Raw genomic sequence first — 18,160 nt, forward strand, 5'->3', positions numbered from 1 at the left:
CCTTCGTAGTGTTGGAATATTGAGACTATGGTGGTCGTTTGGTCAGTTTTGGTAAATAACTTTCCATCAACTTCTCAACTTTCGTCTCAGTGGAGAAAGATGCTGGAGAAAGATACCAGATTACTTAGCAGCCTCGGAGGTGCCGCAGCCTGGTCAGCTGACCAAATGGTGCTTTGGCCCCAGATTCTGGTTTCGTGATGACTAAGCTGACCCGGTTAGTAGGCTGCTGGGTTTCTTTGTCCCTGCACACTTTCTGCTTGATGAGACGCCTAAGCAAATGGAATCGGCAACCGCTAGGAGGTACCCGAGCTATGCGTCGGCCGCCGGGGGGAGCTGAAATGGCTAACTGTGGGTCCCTCAGCTCCGAGAGTACAGGCTTGTGGCGCTTTTCCAAGGTCGGGGCTGCGATTAGCTTGCGGGTGGGGCGAGGAAGAGGTCTAAGATCAAACGGCCCTTTAATCTAAAAAGCAGAGGAGGTGAACACGCCTCCGAGGCCTTAGCAAGTTCCGAGGTCTGTGAGCTTGGGCACCAGCTGGCTGCACATCTGGATGCAGCAGCGCCTTTCCCCGCAGGGCGGAGTCAGGCGGAGGATCCCGGTGTGCACGCACCTCCCCGTGAGCGCGCGTGCGGGTCCCTGAGCACTGGAGTGTGTGTATCTGAGTGTGTGCGTTTGTGTATACGCGCGCGCGCGCGCGCGCGACAGCTGGAGTCGGGGCTCCGGAATCGGGTAATGGGGGTGGGGGCCCAGGAAGGAATGAATCTCCGCCGGCGTCCTCGCGCCTCCCTGCTGGTTAATGACCACCCGGTTGTAGAGAGACGAGGGTGACGGTGGCGGGGGGATTAGTCCCGGCGCACCGGCCGCGTGTCGAAGGGTCAGGTTATCAGCCAGTCTCTGCCACACTCAAATATATACATACATTGGGGGCTGGAGGGTTATATTTTATTGTTTGCCTCTATCTCTAGAGAACAAGGGAGGGAGGGAGAGGCGCGCGCTCCAGGCGAGCGTCGCTGATCTGAACGGGTCGAAGGAGGCAAATTTGCGGGTGGGGGAGGGCGGGGGAGACCTTGATTTCCACCAATCCCCGGGCGTTTGTCTGCGAAGTCAGGGGCGCAGCGGAAGGCTGCGGCGCGCCGCTGAATTAACTGATGAGAGCGAGTTCTTTTCTTCTCCGGGAGGGGTGGGGAGCGGGGGTCCCGGCGGGCACGGCGGAGAAGCCCGGGGCAGGATAGCGGTCCCGGGCCGCGGTGGAAATTTCCAAGGACTTGGCGCGGCGCGGGGAGCCCGGCTGGGGGGTGCCTGGCAGCGCAGCAGCACGGGAGGCGGGGAGAGGCGGCGAAGGGCGCCGGAGCATCTCTCAGAAGGGGACGCCACGGGCCAGTAGTCTGGGAGGGAGCCGAGCCTCTTCCCGGACCCGTGCCGAGGGCGACAGTGATGCTGCAGAACCGGCGGGAGCGACTCGTCGCGGCCGCTCTCTGCGCTCTCGGAGACCCCAGCGCCCGCCTTCTGCAGGGAAAGCGACCATGACCGTAGCTCGTGACTCGCCCCCCGGCCACTTCCCCTAGAAAGAAACCCTTGGAAAAGTTGCATTTTAAATAATCCTTGCGCTGACCTTTGGAGCCGTGGGGGCCGAAGAAACGTGCGTGCCAGTGCAAGCCATAAAGCGAAAGGTGTGTGTGCATGGGCGGCCGGCGGTGGGGGGACCCTCTGCTGCCACTTTGCCTAACGCTGTGCTGAGGCCGCCTCCTTGGGACCCCGGGGCTGCGATGAGCCCCTGCGGGCGGGCCCGGAGACACACATCCAGAGGGGCCATGGCAGTACTGGCGTGGAAGTTCCCGAGGACGCGGCTGCCGGTGGGAGCCAGTGCCCTTTGCGTCGTGGTCCTCTGTTGGCTCTACATCTTCCCAGTCTACCGACTGCCCAATGAGAAGGAGATCGTACAAGGGGTGCTGCAACAGGGCACGGCGTGGAGAAGGAACCAGACAGCGGCGAGAGTGTTCAGGTACACCTCCCCTCGCGGCTCCTTCCCGCTCATGTCCTTCACTCCCGGTGCGCCTAGGACAGGGTCACTGGCCAGGACCACCTTGCAGAGGGATCTTTTTCATCCAGTCCTTCTTGTCCTACCCCTTTTCTTTGCCATTTCTAAACCTGAAGACTTTAGTCGGGGGTCCCTAAACCCCTGACACCAAGAGATGTGCAGACACCTGCTTTGCCCATGTAAAGCCGGAAGCATTTCTTCCCCAGCCTAAGTTACAGTCAAGATTTGCAGATAACTGGTGGGAAGGAGAATCCAGGCTAACTTTGTCCTTTGCACTTAATGAGAATGTAGCTCTTGGACGCTGCAGATGTTTGAAACTACAGAGAACTAGCAGCAGCTAAGAGGCATCTTCCTGAGGTTAGGTGAGTGGAGTGGTTGGTAATAAATCACTAATGAGGGAGTGATGGGCAAATCTTGGGCAGGAAAAACATGGACACCTAGCCAGGACCCCGCTGCTTTGTGCAGTGTGCCGGTGACCAAACATAGAGCCCTTACTGATGCCCTACTAAGAGCTGGGTACTGTGTGAAATTTATTGACCCCTCAACAACTTTCTAGTAGATATTATTATTCCGATCTTACCAACCACAAACTGAGTCTTCAGAAAGAAGAATTACTTCCCCAAGGTCATGTGCCTTTGAAGTGTGGGAGCTGGAATTTTCATCACATAAGGCTCTACAGCTCCCAGCTCTTTTTTTTTTCCTTCGTGTGGCTTAGACTCTGGATGCCTTCTGGAGGATGGGAGATGGGCTTTAGGTAGAGACTGGACATCAGAAAACAAACAACAACAAAGAACACAAGCCAGGTTGGAACGCAGAACTCTGAGGATCACTCAGAGGTTGTAGTTTCTCTTCCTTTCTGGGAATTTCAGCTTAAGTGTCTAAAAATAAGTCCTTGGCAGAAGGGGTTGTGTAGTTAGATTGGAGGGAAGGCAGTGCGGCCTCGCCTTCCTCTCCCCATTCTGGTGCAGGCTGAGGGGACACACCGCCGCCAGGCGCCCCTTTCCCCTTCAGTGCCCAGGGCTGAGAATTCCAAAGCCCTTCCTGAGAGTGTAGTGGTCTGGCTGGTGAGTGCTTTCCTTCACTCGGCCTAGGATCTTCCCAAAGCAGTATATGGGCAGCCCAGAGCCCACTAAAACGTTTTCACTACTGTCGGTTACAAATGTTCAGGAACATCTATGTATTTCAAAAAACTTTTTAACCATATGATTTCCTTCTTCTTGGGCCTGCTTCTGGAAAGAAGGTCCAAGAGATAATAGCCAATTCTTTTAGAGGAAGGCAGCTGAATTCTTTAAACTGGGAGGTAAGAATTTCCTTCTTCTCTTCAGAATTCAGCTATCATTAAGTTTAAAAATAACCTTACACCCCTTAAAAGTATGTAAGGGGTAATTTTCTCTCGCCATCACGGTATTGATCATTGGACTCAAAAGCACCCAAATGATAGAGCATCCAGTGACTCTTTTCTCTAAAGACAGAAAGCACTTTCATTCCAAGAACTATAAGGAAATGAGTTAAGAGCTTCCCATTGGTTTGCAATGAAAGAGTCCATTTTTTGGATTGGAGGAGGAATAATGAAGCTCTTTTAGAGAATACATTTCTTTTGCAGGACATAATCAAGTGGAAAATGCCTCATATTCTGAGAAACATAGGCTGATCGTTTCTGAGACGCATTTGTCCCTTGCTGTCAGTCGCCTGGGGTAATCTTCAGTGTGTTTAGCTGTCATTGAGTCTAGTCTCTATGTGCCGAGAATCACTAATTGAAGTCCATACGCTATAAAAACTGCTTTAACACATATCCCTCACGATTAATGTCTGTAAAACTGTGTAGAGGCCCCATTGCTTATTGAAAGGAGTTTAGGCTTTGGAGTAGAATTCTAGACTAGTAGAATTTCTAGACTGGGTTGCCATGACTAGATAGATAAGCAGCAGAGTGCCCTTGGCAAGCTGCTCTACGTCTTTGAGTCTTAGTTTCTTTATTTATGAAAGAAGATAATAACCTTTACCTTGAAGGATTGGTATAGGTTTAAATAAAAAAAAACCTGATACACATTTGCCTAGTCAATGGAATTATTACAATTGTCATGAATCATACCTTTCTGTATATGTTACAACTTAAGTAAGGACTCCTGGGAAGCCCATAAGAATTAGAAGCATTTTACCTGCCAAATTTGCAGAGAAACATTACTGGTCAATATTCTGCTTTCACCCCCCTGCTTCTTACCCTGAAGCTAATAGTTAGGGACAAGGAGTTTTGAAAGACAAAGGTATCCTGGTTTGTTAAGTCAAAACAATTTTTGTATGCATGCTTAATAAAACCCATTAAAAAAAAACACAACATGGGTGGTTAGTACATGGGCAGTAGTATATGTTTTTAAAATATTAGATACATAAGCCAAAGGCCTTTATTGTGTTAAGAAGACACAGCTTTTGTAAACAGGTGTCTGTGTTTTCCAGTCTAAAACATCTTCTGCATGAATATATATATACAGAAATGTACTGTATGCACTTATGTATGGAGATATGCACATTGATTTTTGAACTGTAGAATGATGTCATGTATATGTATGAATTCATACATATATTCATATATAAACACATACAAATCTTTGCAATTAGTCAATTGATCAACATTTAATGAATGACTACTATGCGCCAGATATCAGGCCCTGGAGGATAGCAGTAAACAAGATTGCTTTCTCTGAGGCAGCTTACCTCCTACTAGGGAGTGACTGACAAAAATGAATGAGTAAAGCAATAGAATGATTTAAAGTTCTGTTAAATGTGATGAGGGCAAAGGAAAGTGTTTCATTATGCTCTAATTAGAGCATTTTATTAAGCATTAGAATTTCACATTATGTTTTGCCCTCTGCGCTTTCATTTACTTTTGTGATTTTCTTCTCTTGGCTCAGACATCAAGTATGACTTCTCAGGGGGGGAACCTTGACAGATCGCATAGGGGAAGGTAGCAAGAAAGTGACAGCTGCAAGAGTTGAACTAGATGGGACATTTTTGTAACATCCATATGATAACAGAAAGATTAAGGGATCAATGACCCTATTATAGAAATACTGGAGAATGTCTGTGCAACTCTTGTTGCTTCTGAATGAGAAGCCAAGTAGTAGCCAGAGTGGCATTTGTCTCTTCCATCAGGGCCTTACCCACTTGATTTGCTTCTCAGAAAGAAACTTTAGCTCACAGTTTATGTGCCAGACTTTATCCTTGGCATCTTCCATGGTAACAACAACAACAACAAAACCAGCAAATTATTAGGAGCTCGTAATGTGCATGGCACTGTGCAGTGTGCTTTAAATGTACTGTCTCATTTAATTCTCCTATGAATCTTGTATAAATGGATACATTATCATCCATATTTATTAAGGGCAACATGCCCATGTCCCTGCCATCAAGGGATTTGCCATAATCCTCGGGACAGGCATATTTGTGTATAATTAATTAACCAACTGGACATAGGGCCATCAAAGAAAGGCAGGATAGCAGAGAGAAAAACTTAGGGATTTGGGAGCTGAAGGAACATGGTTGAAATTCCAGCTGTATCCCTTCTAGTTATATGATCATTGGTAAGTTTTACTTTCAGAGCTTTAGACTCCCCATTTTTTAAATATAATTTATTGTCAAATCAGTTTCCATACCACACCCAATACTCACCCCAACAAGTGCCCTCTTCAATGCCGATCATCCACTTTCCCCTCTCCCCCCCCCCCTATCAACCCTCAATATGTCCTCAGTATTCAAGAGTCTCTTATGGTTTGCCTCCCTCCCTCTCTGTAACTTTTTTGCCCCCCTTCCCTTCCCCATGGTCTTCTGTTAAGTTTCTCAAGCTCCAATATGAGTGAAAACATATGGTATCTGTCTTTCTCTGACTGACTTATTTCACTTAGTATAATACCCTCCACTTCCATCCACGTTACTACAAATGGCCAGATTTCATTTTTTCTCATTGCCAAGTAGTATTCCATTGTATATAAACCACATCTTCTTCATTCATTCGTCAGTTGATGGACATTTAGGCTCTTCCTATGATTTGGCTATTGTTGAAAGTGCTGCTATGAACTTTGGGGTACATGTGCCACTATGCATCAGCACTCCTGTATCCCTTGGGTAAAGTCCTAGCAGTGTTATTTCTGGGTCATACGGTAGTTCTAGTTTCATTTTTTTTTTTTTAAAGAACCTCCACACTGTTTTCCAGAGTGGCTGCACCAGTTTGTATTCCCACCAGCAGTTTCTCCACATTCTCATCAGCATCTATCAGACTCTCCATTTGTAAAATGGGTTTGTAACACTTTCTTACAAGTTTGCAGTAAAAATTACTTGGTTGTATTTAGAAAGCACCTAGAATGATGCCTGCCGCATACCTCTGTTTAATACATGGTGGTTATAACAGCAGAAACAAGCAAAGTGCTGGGAACATTCACAGAACATGGCTTTTAATTCTGCTGGAAGGAGGGAAATCAGAGAAGAGATGGTGTCTACACTAAGCCTTGAAGGATGGTAAACTCGGGTAATAGTAAGAGGTGAGGGCAGAAGGATGTTCCAGGCAGGGAGACCACCGAAACAGGGACGTGTGGAAATGCCTGATGTGCTTCCTGTTTAAAAAAGTATTAATTTTCCCACAGAGAACATAGTAGGAAGGTAGACTGGGAGGTAGATGGAAGCCAGGTCACAATCTCTGAATGGGCTTAAGGTGCGGTTTGTGAAAAATGAACAAACATCAAGTATCCAAGGACTTTGGCCAAGTGTCAGCTCTCAGCCGGGTTGGCACATCGCCGTTACCAGTGGGTTGGGGGGTAGAGGATAATACACTAAAGTGCTTTGAGAATTCTGTATGTTCACTGGGTGCTAACCATTACTCTAAGCCATGATGTTCATCTTTCCTTTCCCAAATTCTGAGCCAAATACTACTCTAAGCATATTTAGCTTCGTGTGCCTACTTTTCTGTCTGTATTTTTGAATCTGTGGATCAGAAGCTTCAGATATTTCCACAGCTGCCCTGGTGGCTGCAGAAATGCCCTGGGGGGTAAGAGGGTGGTAGGCAGGTACAGCCATCTGTATATACGAGATATAAGCTTTATGTTTGTTAAATGGGAGATTTATGGAAGTCACTTTATTTTTATTGTTGTTGTTGTTTATTTTTGAGAGAGAGAGAACAAGTGAGCACGCATGTGTGAATAGGGGACGGGCAGAGAGAGAGACAGACAGACAGACAGAGAATCCGAGTCAGGCTCCATGCAGTCAGTGTAAAGCCCAATGACTGACATGGGGCTTGAACCCACAAACCATGAGATCATGACTTTCACTGAAGTTAGATGCTCAACTGACTGAGCCACCCAGGTGCCCTGGATTCACTTTAAAAGTAGTTTAAGAAAAAGATAGTTTTGGGCACCTAACTTGGAAGCATCTCTTCAGCTCAGGTCATGATCTCAAGGTTTGTGAGTTCAAACCCTGTGTTGGGCCCTGTGCTGACAGCTTTGAGCCTGGAGCCTCCTTTGGCTTCTGTGTCTCCCTCTTTCTCTGCCCCTCCCCCTCTCAGGTTCTCTCTCTCTCTCTCAAAAATAAACATGAAAAACAAACTAAAAAGAAAGAAAAAGATAGTTTAATAAATTTTGGTGCTTAAAATAAGCTTCACTTATGATGTGGATTTACAAATGTGAAAAAACATCATTAGCAATAACTTGCAATAGCAAAAATAAATCATGGACACTGATTGGATGCATAAAATGTACCAGGCATAGTTCTCAGTGCTTATATTTCTTACCTTTTGTTCTCGTAGCTACCTTACAAAGTAGATATCTGTATGTTCTTTGTGTTATGGATGAGGAAATGGAGATTCAGAGAGATCCATTCACAAAATGTTGGGTCAGTTTTCCAACCTAGAGCTATTTGACTCTAAGTCTTATGCTCATTCTCGGACAATGTTAGATAAATGAGGCACGGCTGCCTATGTCTCTTATGATCTGGCCATGATTACTTCTCAACATCATGTTTCATCAGTGTTCCTTTTATGGTATAATAATACTAGTAAGGGGTATCGTTCCTGAAACAAGTCAGGATGTGTTGGTTTTTTTGGTGTCATTCTCTCTGACTGGAATGCCTTTCCTGCAAGGTCACAACTTACTCACCTCTTGACAGTGCATTTACTGGTTAAGAGCAAAGGTCCTAAAGTTCGTTGTGCTGAAATTCTGATTCCTCCATTTGCTGTGTTCCTGAGCAACTCCACCTTCACTGTTCGTTTCCTTATCTGTACAGTGTGGCTTCTTGTAGGATTGTTGTGAGCGTTAGGATAGATAATGCATTGAAAAATGCTTCTGGCATATAATTAGTGCTTAATCCACATTAACTGTAATCAAGATAGCTGTTCCTACTCCTTATTTCCTCTCCAAGCTGTGTTAAAAGCTTCTTTTTTCTGTTTTTTTTTTGTTTATGCCTTATACCTATTATTGCATTTCTTTCATGTATCAAAAAAATATTTACTAATATGTGTCTTGTCATATACTATTTATATTGCCATATAAGATGCTGGAACTATATAAGAATTTCAAGAAATGTTTACTTTCTTGAAGTTTGTGGGCTAATGAGGGGAGACATAATGAATACATAAACATACAAGTGTGTGGTAGTGATGTGCATTTTTCATGATGCTGTATTAGAAGTATCAGTTTATTTGCCTTCTTTTTCTGCTCGCTCATTGATATTTGCGTTCCTAGAGCTGAGCACAGTTCCCAGTTCACTAATTTTCATTGAGTTACTGTATGAATGAACGTTTCAGCAAGGTGTGGGATCAGATAGCTAATTAGTCAGTCAACAAATTCTCAATGAGGTCCAATATTCTACTTGGCTGTGCGGGGATCAAAGGAGGAAATGACATCCTCTCTATTCTGAAAGAATTCTTACTCTAGAGCAGTTTTCTAGACTTAGCACTATGCACATTTTGGGCTAGATTAGTCTTTGTTGTAGAGGCTGTCCTGTACATTGTAGAACTGTTAGCAACATCCATGGCCTCTATCCACTAAATGAAACAACTAGATGTGTCTCCAGGTTAAGCAAAATGTCTCTTGGGGGGCGAAATTGTCCCTGCTTGAGAACCACTGCTTTAGAAAAACAAAACCAACCCAGTTCATAGGACTTCTATAAATCCCAGAAAACATGCCACAAAGAGCTAAATCTGGAAACTAGAGACCATCAATGCTTTGACTACTGAAAGAGGAGTGGATGAATTATACTTTGGTGGATGCCCAGGTCTTGGTTAAAGGAGGGTGGTGAGGGGGGATGCCTTTGGGGAAGCTTACTTTAAGCCAATGTCTCTACTGAAAGCTTGTGTGAGAGCTGGCTAGGGTTCTCACTCACACCCTGCTTCGACCCTGGAAGGAGGAGCCAAGGGGGCCTCACTCGGTTCCTCCTTTGTTCTCAGCCCTTTGCAAAGGAGCAAGGCAAGGTGGGGAGGACTTTGTAGACCCCATGATTTACATTTGGGACAGAAATTCTCTGCCCTAATGACCCAAGCCCACTTCCACAGCCTGCCTGCCTGCATGGGGAGTCTCCCCATCCCTCATCTTCAGGGTGGCTTTTTCCATTGCTGTGTGTACTCTTAGGCCCACGGGATGGCCAAGGAACAGCTTCTTGTGGTAGGTGAAGGCTGTGGAAGGAACTTGGAAATGGAAGTGGGGGGGGTCACTTATCCCAGTATCAAACTTCCTGGAGTTTGAGAAGCCTAAATTGGCACCTGGCATTCCAGTTGGTTTCACAGGTATTTTTGTTCAGGGCAAAGGAGAGGAGACTAGAACACACTTTTTAAATCCATATGTTGATTTGATTATAGCTTTTAAAGATTTAGATACATTTGTGCTTTTGTCCTCTTGCCTTGCAAATTGATGTGCAACTTGGAAGTCTATTAGTCGTCATTTCGGAGAGAAGTATCTAGGGAGCTAGTTGGATCAATTGAATAATTTTCTATGTTAGTGTGGGCTATGGCCAATTTGTCTTTTGACAAAGTTGTGTTAGGAAGCCAGAGCTGGTGTATTGAATTAAGAACATACAGATTCTAGCCTATGAATGAGAAGGTACAACCACTCACGCGGGGGCAGAGGGTGGGGACGGAGGGCAGCAGTAGCTTCCTCAGCATCTCAGCTCCCACTCTGGGAAAAGGAAACCCATGCAGGGTCATTTTATGGAAGATGCAGTTTCAATATCCCCCTGCAAAGGAGGGAGAGTCACAACATTGATCAGATTCTAGAATGGAGGGGGTAAAATGAGCTGGGGGAAGGGCATTCTCTGTCCCAGATCATGAATGAGCAGGAGATCAAGAGCAGGGTGGCCAGCAGTTATTTAGATGGCTAGAGTAGAGGTCACTAACATTTTCTGGCCTTAATTCTAAGTGGTTCTTTTAAAAGATTCCCCAGAAAAAAGTAAAGCAGGAAATTATGGCAGGAATCCTAAGCTTAAGTTCTGATCTAAATGTCCAACTGTAGGTGTTAAGCAGGGTTATCATACTGTAAAATGCCTAGGAAGAGCCTCAGAAAAACAGCAGTTTTTTTCTTAAGAGTTGTTTTTTTCATCATCATTGTAAGTCATCTTGAAAGTGATGCTGACTATGTATAAGTAATGCAATTTCTTTGATGGAGTTGATAGATTTCTAGTAAAATACAGTACCTTTTAGTTTTTCATTCTATTATGGCTCTATCAGGAGTTGTGTGACCTTGGGCAAGCTGCTTAACCTCTCTGTTCCTTTGTTTTCTTATCCAAAAAATGGTATATAATATGCTTATCAACTTTATAGGTTTATGGGATAATTGAAATAATGAGTGTAGAATCCATAACCTTCCTCACCTGCCTGGGTAAGATGACAGGATGCTTATTCCCAGCCAGAAAGAGTCTAGACTTTGGGGCACCAGAGAAGCAGGATTTGATCCTGGTTCTGTCATTTATTGATTAGCTTTGTGACCTTGAAAGTTTTACCTGGTGTCTCTCAGCCTTAGCTGTGGATGCCAGTACTTACCTTAAGAGGATTAGGTGTTGAATTATTGCTAATTATTAAGCCATAATAATGAGAAAAGCTGCTTCCTGGGACACATCTTATGCCTATTACTTGCACTTCCAGTAATGGAATATCTAATGAAATGTGACCTTATGACATGCTGTCTTCCACAATATTAGCACTAAGGATGCTGTTAAATGGCCAGTAGAATTTTAAGGAAGAGAACAGAGCCCAGCCATAAATCCCCTATTCATTCATTCATCCACATTCACTAAATGCCTGTTGTGTGCCAGGTAGGTGTTGAGATACCATGATTAAAGTTAAGACATGGTTCCTGATTTTATAAAATTTAGTCTGGTCTAGTGTCATTAGTTAAGTTAGTAAGAAATTGAGTAATGTAGTGTTCCAAGAGTTACGGTTGGTCTGTTTCAGATAATTATGCTGAGTTTCAAAGTGATTGATTTTGCTCCCTTTCTGTTGGACTATCTTCAAGCTATGGCATTGTGTGAGAGGGAAGCAGCCAAGACCAGGGGAGCTGTGTCACTCCTTTAATTAGGTGCCAGGAGGAAGCTGCAATGAATTCAGGGTTACACGTTCTTTATTATTCAGGGCTTAAGTAGCAGAGTACCAGAGAGTTCCTAGTGAGTGTAATGAGAACAGGCTTTTTGGGAACAAATTGCTTATTTCAATTATTGATACAGCAAATATATACAGGATTTTATGTTGCCTCTGGTTATTTTAAAAATTTATGGTGTTCCTTATTTTTCTGATTTTGGAAGTAATAGATACATACTGTATAAGAAATTTAAGTTTATTAGAAGGAGAAAAAACTACTCACAATTCCCCCCCTCAGAAGTACTTCATTGTGAACACTGTTTGTTTTGTGCATAGTTTGCATATGTGTATTACATAGTTGTATGTATTTTGTATACTTAACTTATATTCCCTTTTATCCATTCACTGTTGTATCTTTAACATTTTCTCATATAATTAAATAACGTTTAACTGGCAAGCTTGTGATAAAATAGCTTTATGATTTTCCTTTCACAAAAACATTATTTACTGTGAGTTTCTTATTGTCTTAATTAATTAATTTTTTGAAAGAGAGTGCGTGCACATGTGGAAGAGGGACAGAGATGGAAGAGAAAAAATTTTTTAATTAAAAATATATATCTTTTAACATTTATTCATTTTTGAGAGACAGAGAGTGAGTAGGGGAGGGGCAGAGGAGAGGGAGACACAGAATCAAAGCAGGCTCCAGGCTCTGTCTGAACTGTCAACACAGAGTCTGCCATGGGCTCAAACTCACTAACTACATGACCTGAGTTGAAGTTAGATGCTCAACACACTGCACTACCCAGACGCCTCCAGAAAGAGAAGAATCTTAAGCAGGTCCCATGCTGGGTATGGAGCCCAACATGAGGCTCCATCTCACAACTGTGATATTATGACTTGAGCCATGACCTGACCTGACCATGAGATCATGATCTGAGCAATGACCTGAGCCTAAATCAAGAGTCGGATACTTAACAAGGTGAGCCATCCAGGCACCCCTGCTGTGAGTTTTTTAAATGTTACCATATTGGAACAAATTTCTTTCTTCAAAAGGATCCTTTTAAAGGATATACTTGCATGTTAGATTTTTTCTTTAAATCTTTATTTATATAGCTTTGGTGAATACTGAGCATGGGAAGTAAAACCTCCTTAAAGAGTTCTGCTTTCTCAAATTTGGCATTTAAATAAGAAAAACACTATTCTCATTTGTACACACATTGCTAATATTTTTGGTATATTTTCCTAGACCATCCAGTGCTTCTGTCTGTGTTTATAAAACAGGAATATAATAAGGGGTGCCTGGGTGGCTCAGTCGGTTAAGCATCTAACTTGGGCTCAGGTCATGATCTTATGGTCTGTGAGTTTGAGCCCCATGTCAGGCTCTGTGCTGACAGCTCAGAGCCTGGAGCCTGCTTCAGATTCTCTCTCTCTCTCTCTCTCTCTCTCTCTCTCTCTCTGCTTCTCCCCAGCTTAGATCCTGTCTCTCTCAAAAATAAAAACATTAGAAAATATATAATGAATTTGACAGTATATTGCAAATTATTAAAATAGCAATATATGTATATCTACAACATCCCTTTGTGATCGTTATGAGATTTTCCTTCGTTAGGATAGTTAATGATTTATTTAATCCATTGTTCTTAGATATTCATGTTGTTGCAGCTTCTCACCTTTGTATATAATGCTGTGATGAACATCCTTGTGCAGACATCTTAAACATTTGATGTTTATTATTTTCGTATAAATTTCTAAAAGTAGTTTCTCAACTTTCCCCCACCCTCAGCATCAGTTCTTATCACTGGTTTTTTTGTTGTTCATAGAAAATCTTTGACTTTGGCTAAGGGCAGATTTGAGTTTTCCTCCATTTCAATATGGACAATGATTGCATAAGTAGAAAAGATACAATGATTGTGAACATTTAATGATGCAATTCTCCTGAGGTAATTTTCAAGAGATGAAAGCTACTAGGAAAGATTCCCATACAAGTGGGTATGCATAGTGGCAGTTCCCCTCAGCAAGCACTGTGGAGACCTCTCTATGAGGAATTACTTAGTGCACTGGGACATGTGCCTTTCTCTGTCACGATAATTCTCTTCATTACAGTTGATAACTAGCTCTGTGTCTCAATTTTCTATTAAAAATGCCTTTATGGGAATGTTTATACTATTTTCCTAGGATTTAAGCAATTAAAAACTGTAATTTAGAAAGGAAAATTAACTTTTCCTTATGATAAAGTAGAGATTTCAAGGAAAAGATTGATGTCTTAAAAAATAAAACAGCTGTTATACTTTGTTATTTTAAGAGTCATTTTCCTATTTACTAAAATTGAAAGTCTTGGGTTTAAAATTGGAGCAGATTGTATCCCTCTGGGATATGGGGAATAAGAGTACAGTAAAAAGGGACAAAAATCCCATGGTGATATTTTGTTGGTTGGTTTTTGGAAGTTGAGTGTTGGTAATCAACTGTGTTGACATTGGACTGAATCATCTCTATCCTCTGGCCTCTCTCGCACCTATTCGAAGCAGCTGTACATACTGTTGCTTTGGTGCTTTAGGGTCAGAGACTGAGTCTTGTTTATATTTGTTGGCCTCTGATCCTTCCTCACTGTCTTTACTGTCTAACTGGTATTTCTTTTGTGAATGAAACCATTAGATTTCATTCGAATGAATGAATGGCTGTAGATGGCTGTCTGAACACCTTTCAAGGGAGTTTCATTTATTGCCTAATATTGAGACTCCACGCTGTACCAATTCTTTAATCCACTCCTTCACTCACTCCTTTGTTCAACAAATAACTATGCAGTGCCTTCTTTGTAGCAGGCACTGCTGCCGGTGCTGAGAATAAAGTAGTTAGCCAGGAAGACAGGGGGCATCCCCTCCTAGAACATGTAAGCACACAGCATACATTATAAAAATAACGGTGATATTCTCCAAAAAAATCTCTCAGGTCCTTTTTATGGAGGAAAAACAAGACCAGGTTTAACTTCAGTTTCAGAATTTAGCTGTGTCTGTATTTGGGCCAAAGTCCCTCCTCTGGTCCACTCTGGTTTTGGCTTGCATTGTGACTGTGAGGCCAGAGGCCTTTGTACAGTCTAGTGGTATAATATCTTTTGATTCTGGTTAACCTATGCAACATGTGACATGTTAAGAGAAAAAGCCCTTTAAAAATTGCTAAAAGATACACAAGTCCATGCAGGGGGTGTGGGGGGAGGCAAAGCTCAATTACTGGGAGAATAAAAGAGACCTAGAGGCCGGCTGGCTTGGCCGCTTACTGTGTAATAAGCACTGATCCTGACTCAAGGAGCCACCGTGCCATAATAAAGAAAAGGAGAGGGAGTTTGACAGGAAGGGGAGGGGCTGGAAATAGAAAGCTGTGGATTGAGGAGTCTCATTTGGGGGTAAAAACAGAGTCATTTTATTTATTCCTAATAACTGCTCCAACCATGCTGTGGGAGGCCTAACTCCTGTCCCCTACTTCCTGCCCCGCTTAGCTAGCTCTAATGGGTCTTTGACCAACTTGGCCAAATTTTATCAATTTTTATCCATCTTGATTATTGGCACAGTCTATTTCGATACTTAGCTCAGTCTGTGTTATTTTAAAGCACAATGAAAACTCTTGTGTCTACCGTCTCTGCCTGCTTTGGCTTTACCTGCACCTGCAGCAGCATGTAGTAGAGGTGGGTGGTGAGTTTTCTGAAGCAGAGCCCACTGTTCCCTGTTGGGCAGGGAGGACATGAATATTCACCATCCTTTCTCTATTGATGATTATGGCTTCTCAGGTGAACCCTGACAGGCTGCCCACATCTCTTCTGAGGGCAGAGTGGCCTGGTTCCTTCACCTGGTGGGCAGCCTTCCTAGGTGGAATACTAGGAAGCACTCCATCCACTAGCAGCTCCCTGTTCTTTCCACACCGAAGGGAAATTTACAGCCCACCACCTCTTAGCCTAACCATCTCTTTCCATTTCTGTTTCTTTTTTCCAGCATTGATCTTAAAAACAAAAGTTATTTTACTAGCAAAAATGGGTTTATTCTGAAATGATGAAGAATTGCAATTTGGGAAAAGCAAGGTATGGCTAAAACCAGAGGCTAGGCCAACAAAGTGGAGGACCATTATTTTATGGAGAAGGAGGAAGTTGAGAGGGGTTGTTCTGAAGGAAAGCTCACTGGAGAAAGGCAAGAGTTCAGGGCAATGGTGATTTCTCATTGGTTGATTTGCAAGGGTAGTTGATTTCCTGTAAGAGATGCAATGTACATCTTTTCTTGTTGGAGACTGTCATTGATGATTCTTCCTTGTTTGTGATTGTTCTTTTGGGGTCAGTAACTGAGAATTCCTGAGGTAGAGTGGTATGGTGTGAGGGCTCCCCCTTCTGGCCCCTGGACTCCATTGTAGTGAGGTTTCCTTTTGTTAATTTTCACACTAGATAATGCAGGGCTAGTACACAAAGGCAAGGGCAGCAGCTAGTAATTCAAGAGTAAAATGCCTGTTTCTTTTATTGCAAACCCTTATTGTCTACACAAGTGATTCTTTTTGAGCTCCCCTGCCCCTCCTCTTCTTTCTTGGCAGGGAGGGAAAGCACGCCCCACAGGGGTGGAGAGGCAATAGTTGCATGAAAAAACACTCTCAAGTCTGTGCCTTTCTCCTGGTCTTCCCGGGTGTGAATCAGCTGTGTGGTGACAGGACTGCTTCTTGGTCTGGTACCGCTTGGAAAACCTGTAGAGAGGTGGCTGGCTCCAATTCCTGGCAGATTTATGAACCTGAAATCCACAGGGTAATTGGCACATGTTGGCCTTAGTTTTGGCTTCTGACCATAATTTCCAGATGAGAAAGAAAAATCTCATATTCTTTTACACATATTTCCTGGATAAGTTTTTGTGTCCTCACAAAATTCAGGCATTCTGTTTCTTAAAGGAGTCCTGTGGGCCCCAGAAATAGAGAAATGCTTGGTTGGGTCAGTTCTTTCATCCTGAGCAGGTGATCTAGCTTTCTTACCACAAGCAAGGTGTTCAAGACGCTCCAGTTCCCTGTTTTGGGGGGTTACCACAAATGTCTCCAGTTGTCACCATGCCATTTAGAGTGACTCTTCTTTCTACTTCCGATTCTTCCTCAATTCCTTTTATCTCTACTCAGGAAGCTTGAAGGCAGACTGCCCAGTGTGCTGGCTAAGCAGACTCTGGCCGGGGATGGGCAGGTACTTTCAGTTTTGATTTTCTTGAGTACTTCTTTCTCTTTAGGAAAGTGAAGAAGTCCCACTCCTCACAGTTTCCCTCTCTGTTGACCAGGGTTGGGGGGTGGTTGTGGTGGTGGGGCTGGATTCAAATCCCCCCAAACTCTCCTAGGGGTCCGATTACATTTCCAGTGGCCCTCTGAACTCAAGGTGGGGTTCTTGCAGCTGTGTCTTCAGATTTGGACTTAAACCATGTTGCAGCATAAAATCCCACTGAACATCCCGTTACAAAAGGAAAGAACCAATAAAGATGTCAGAAGATTGCTCCTAATGTATCAGATTTCAAAATTTGTAACTTTTAAGCAGTCTAAAAAATTCTCTTTGGGTTTTAGAGTAGAGATGAACTATGGAAACAGGTTCAGATTTAATAGCATTTGTCAGGCACCAGTGATTTGCAAGTGCAATGCTAGATGTTTTCGTGTGCAATATATTAGTCCATCTAACTCTGGATTTTAAAATCAGATCTATTTTTTTAGACAATCATGATGATATTTTTAATGGTATAGTTGTTATTTGCTTTGTATCTGCCATATGCCAGGCACTATTTTAAGCATTTTAGAGTCTTATCATTTTGCATTCACAAATACTCTATGAGGAAGATATTATTATCCTGATTTTACAAAGAATCAGGCTGTGAGTAATTATTTCCTTAAGGCCATTTAGATTGTAGGTGGTGCTGACAGCTAGCATTTAATGAGTGCTTACTATGTGTCAGACCCTCTTTTAAATACTTTATGTATGTTAACATCATGATAGTAGCTCTGTAAGATAATCCTTTCCTCCCCCAAAACCACACAGATTTATTATTTTATCTTTCTGTAGGATAGAAGTTTACATTGAATCTCAGTGGGTTAAAATCAAAGTGTCAGCAAGCTGCATTCCTTTCTGGAGGCTCTCAGAGAGGATCCATTTCCTTCCTCATCCAGCTTATTGGCAGAATTCACTTCCTTGTGATTGTATGACGGAGGTGGCCATTTTCTGGCTGGTTGCTAGTTGCTGGCCTCAGCTTCTAGAGGCCACCCTCATTTCTTGGCTCATATTTCCTTTTCTCCTTCTTAAAAACTTTCAAGAACAAGGTGGGTCTTTTTTTTTTCCTTTTTTTTAGGCTTAGTTTTTCTAGAAGAACTTTGGGTTCATAGCCAAATTAAGAGGAAGGTACAGGGATTTCTTGTATACCCCCAGTCCCACACATGCATGGCCACCCCCATTATTAACACCTCCCCCAGAATGCTACCTTTGATACAACTGATGAACTTACATTGACACGTTACAGTCACCCAAAGTCTATAGTTCATCTTTGTGTTCACTCTTGGTGTTGTTCATTCTAAGGGTTAAAACAAATATGTAACGACACGTATC

The 18,160-nt window shown here is 43.1% G+C and overlaps 1 protein-coding gene across 1 annotated transcript in view; it reads left to right on the forward strand.

Moving 5' to 3' along the window:
• Positions 1-1,737: 1,737 nt before the first annotated feature.
• The window catches only part of ST8SIA1 (ST8 alpha-N-acetyl-neuraminide alpha-2,8-sialyltransferase 1), a 138,228-nt gene continuing 121,805 nt past the window's right edge, over positions 1,738-18,160 (forward strand). Inside the window, exon 1 of the mRNA XM_029955240.1 lies at positions 1,738-2,000. Coding sequence (XP_029811100.1) covers positions 1,765-2,000 — 236 coding nt within the window. The 5' untranslated portion in view covers positions 1,738-1,764. The remainder of the gene's footprint in view (positions 2,001-18,160) is intronic.

Source organism: Suricata suricatta, chromosome 10 (assembly GCF_006229205.1).
Source record: "Suricata suricatta isolate VVHF042 chromosome 10, meerkat_22Aug2017_6uvM2_HiC, whole genome shotgun sequence".
NCBI classification, from domain to species: domain Eukaryota; kingdom Metazoa; phylum Chordata; class Mammalia; order Carnivora; family Herpestidae; genus Suricata; species Suricata suricatta.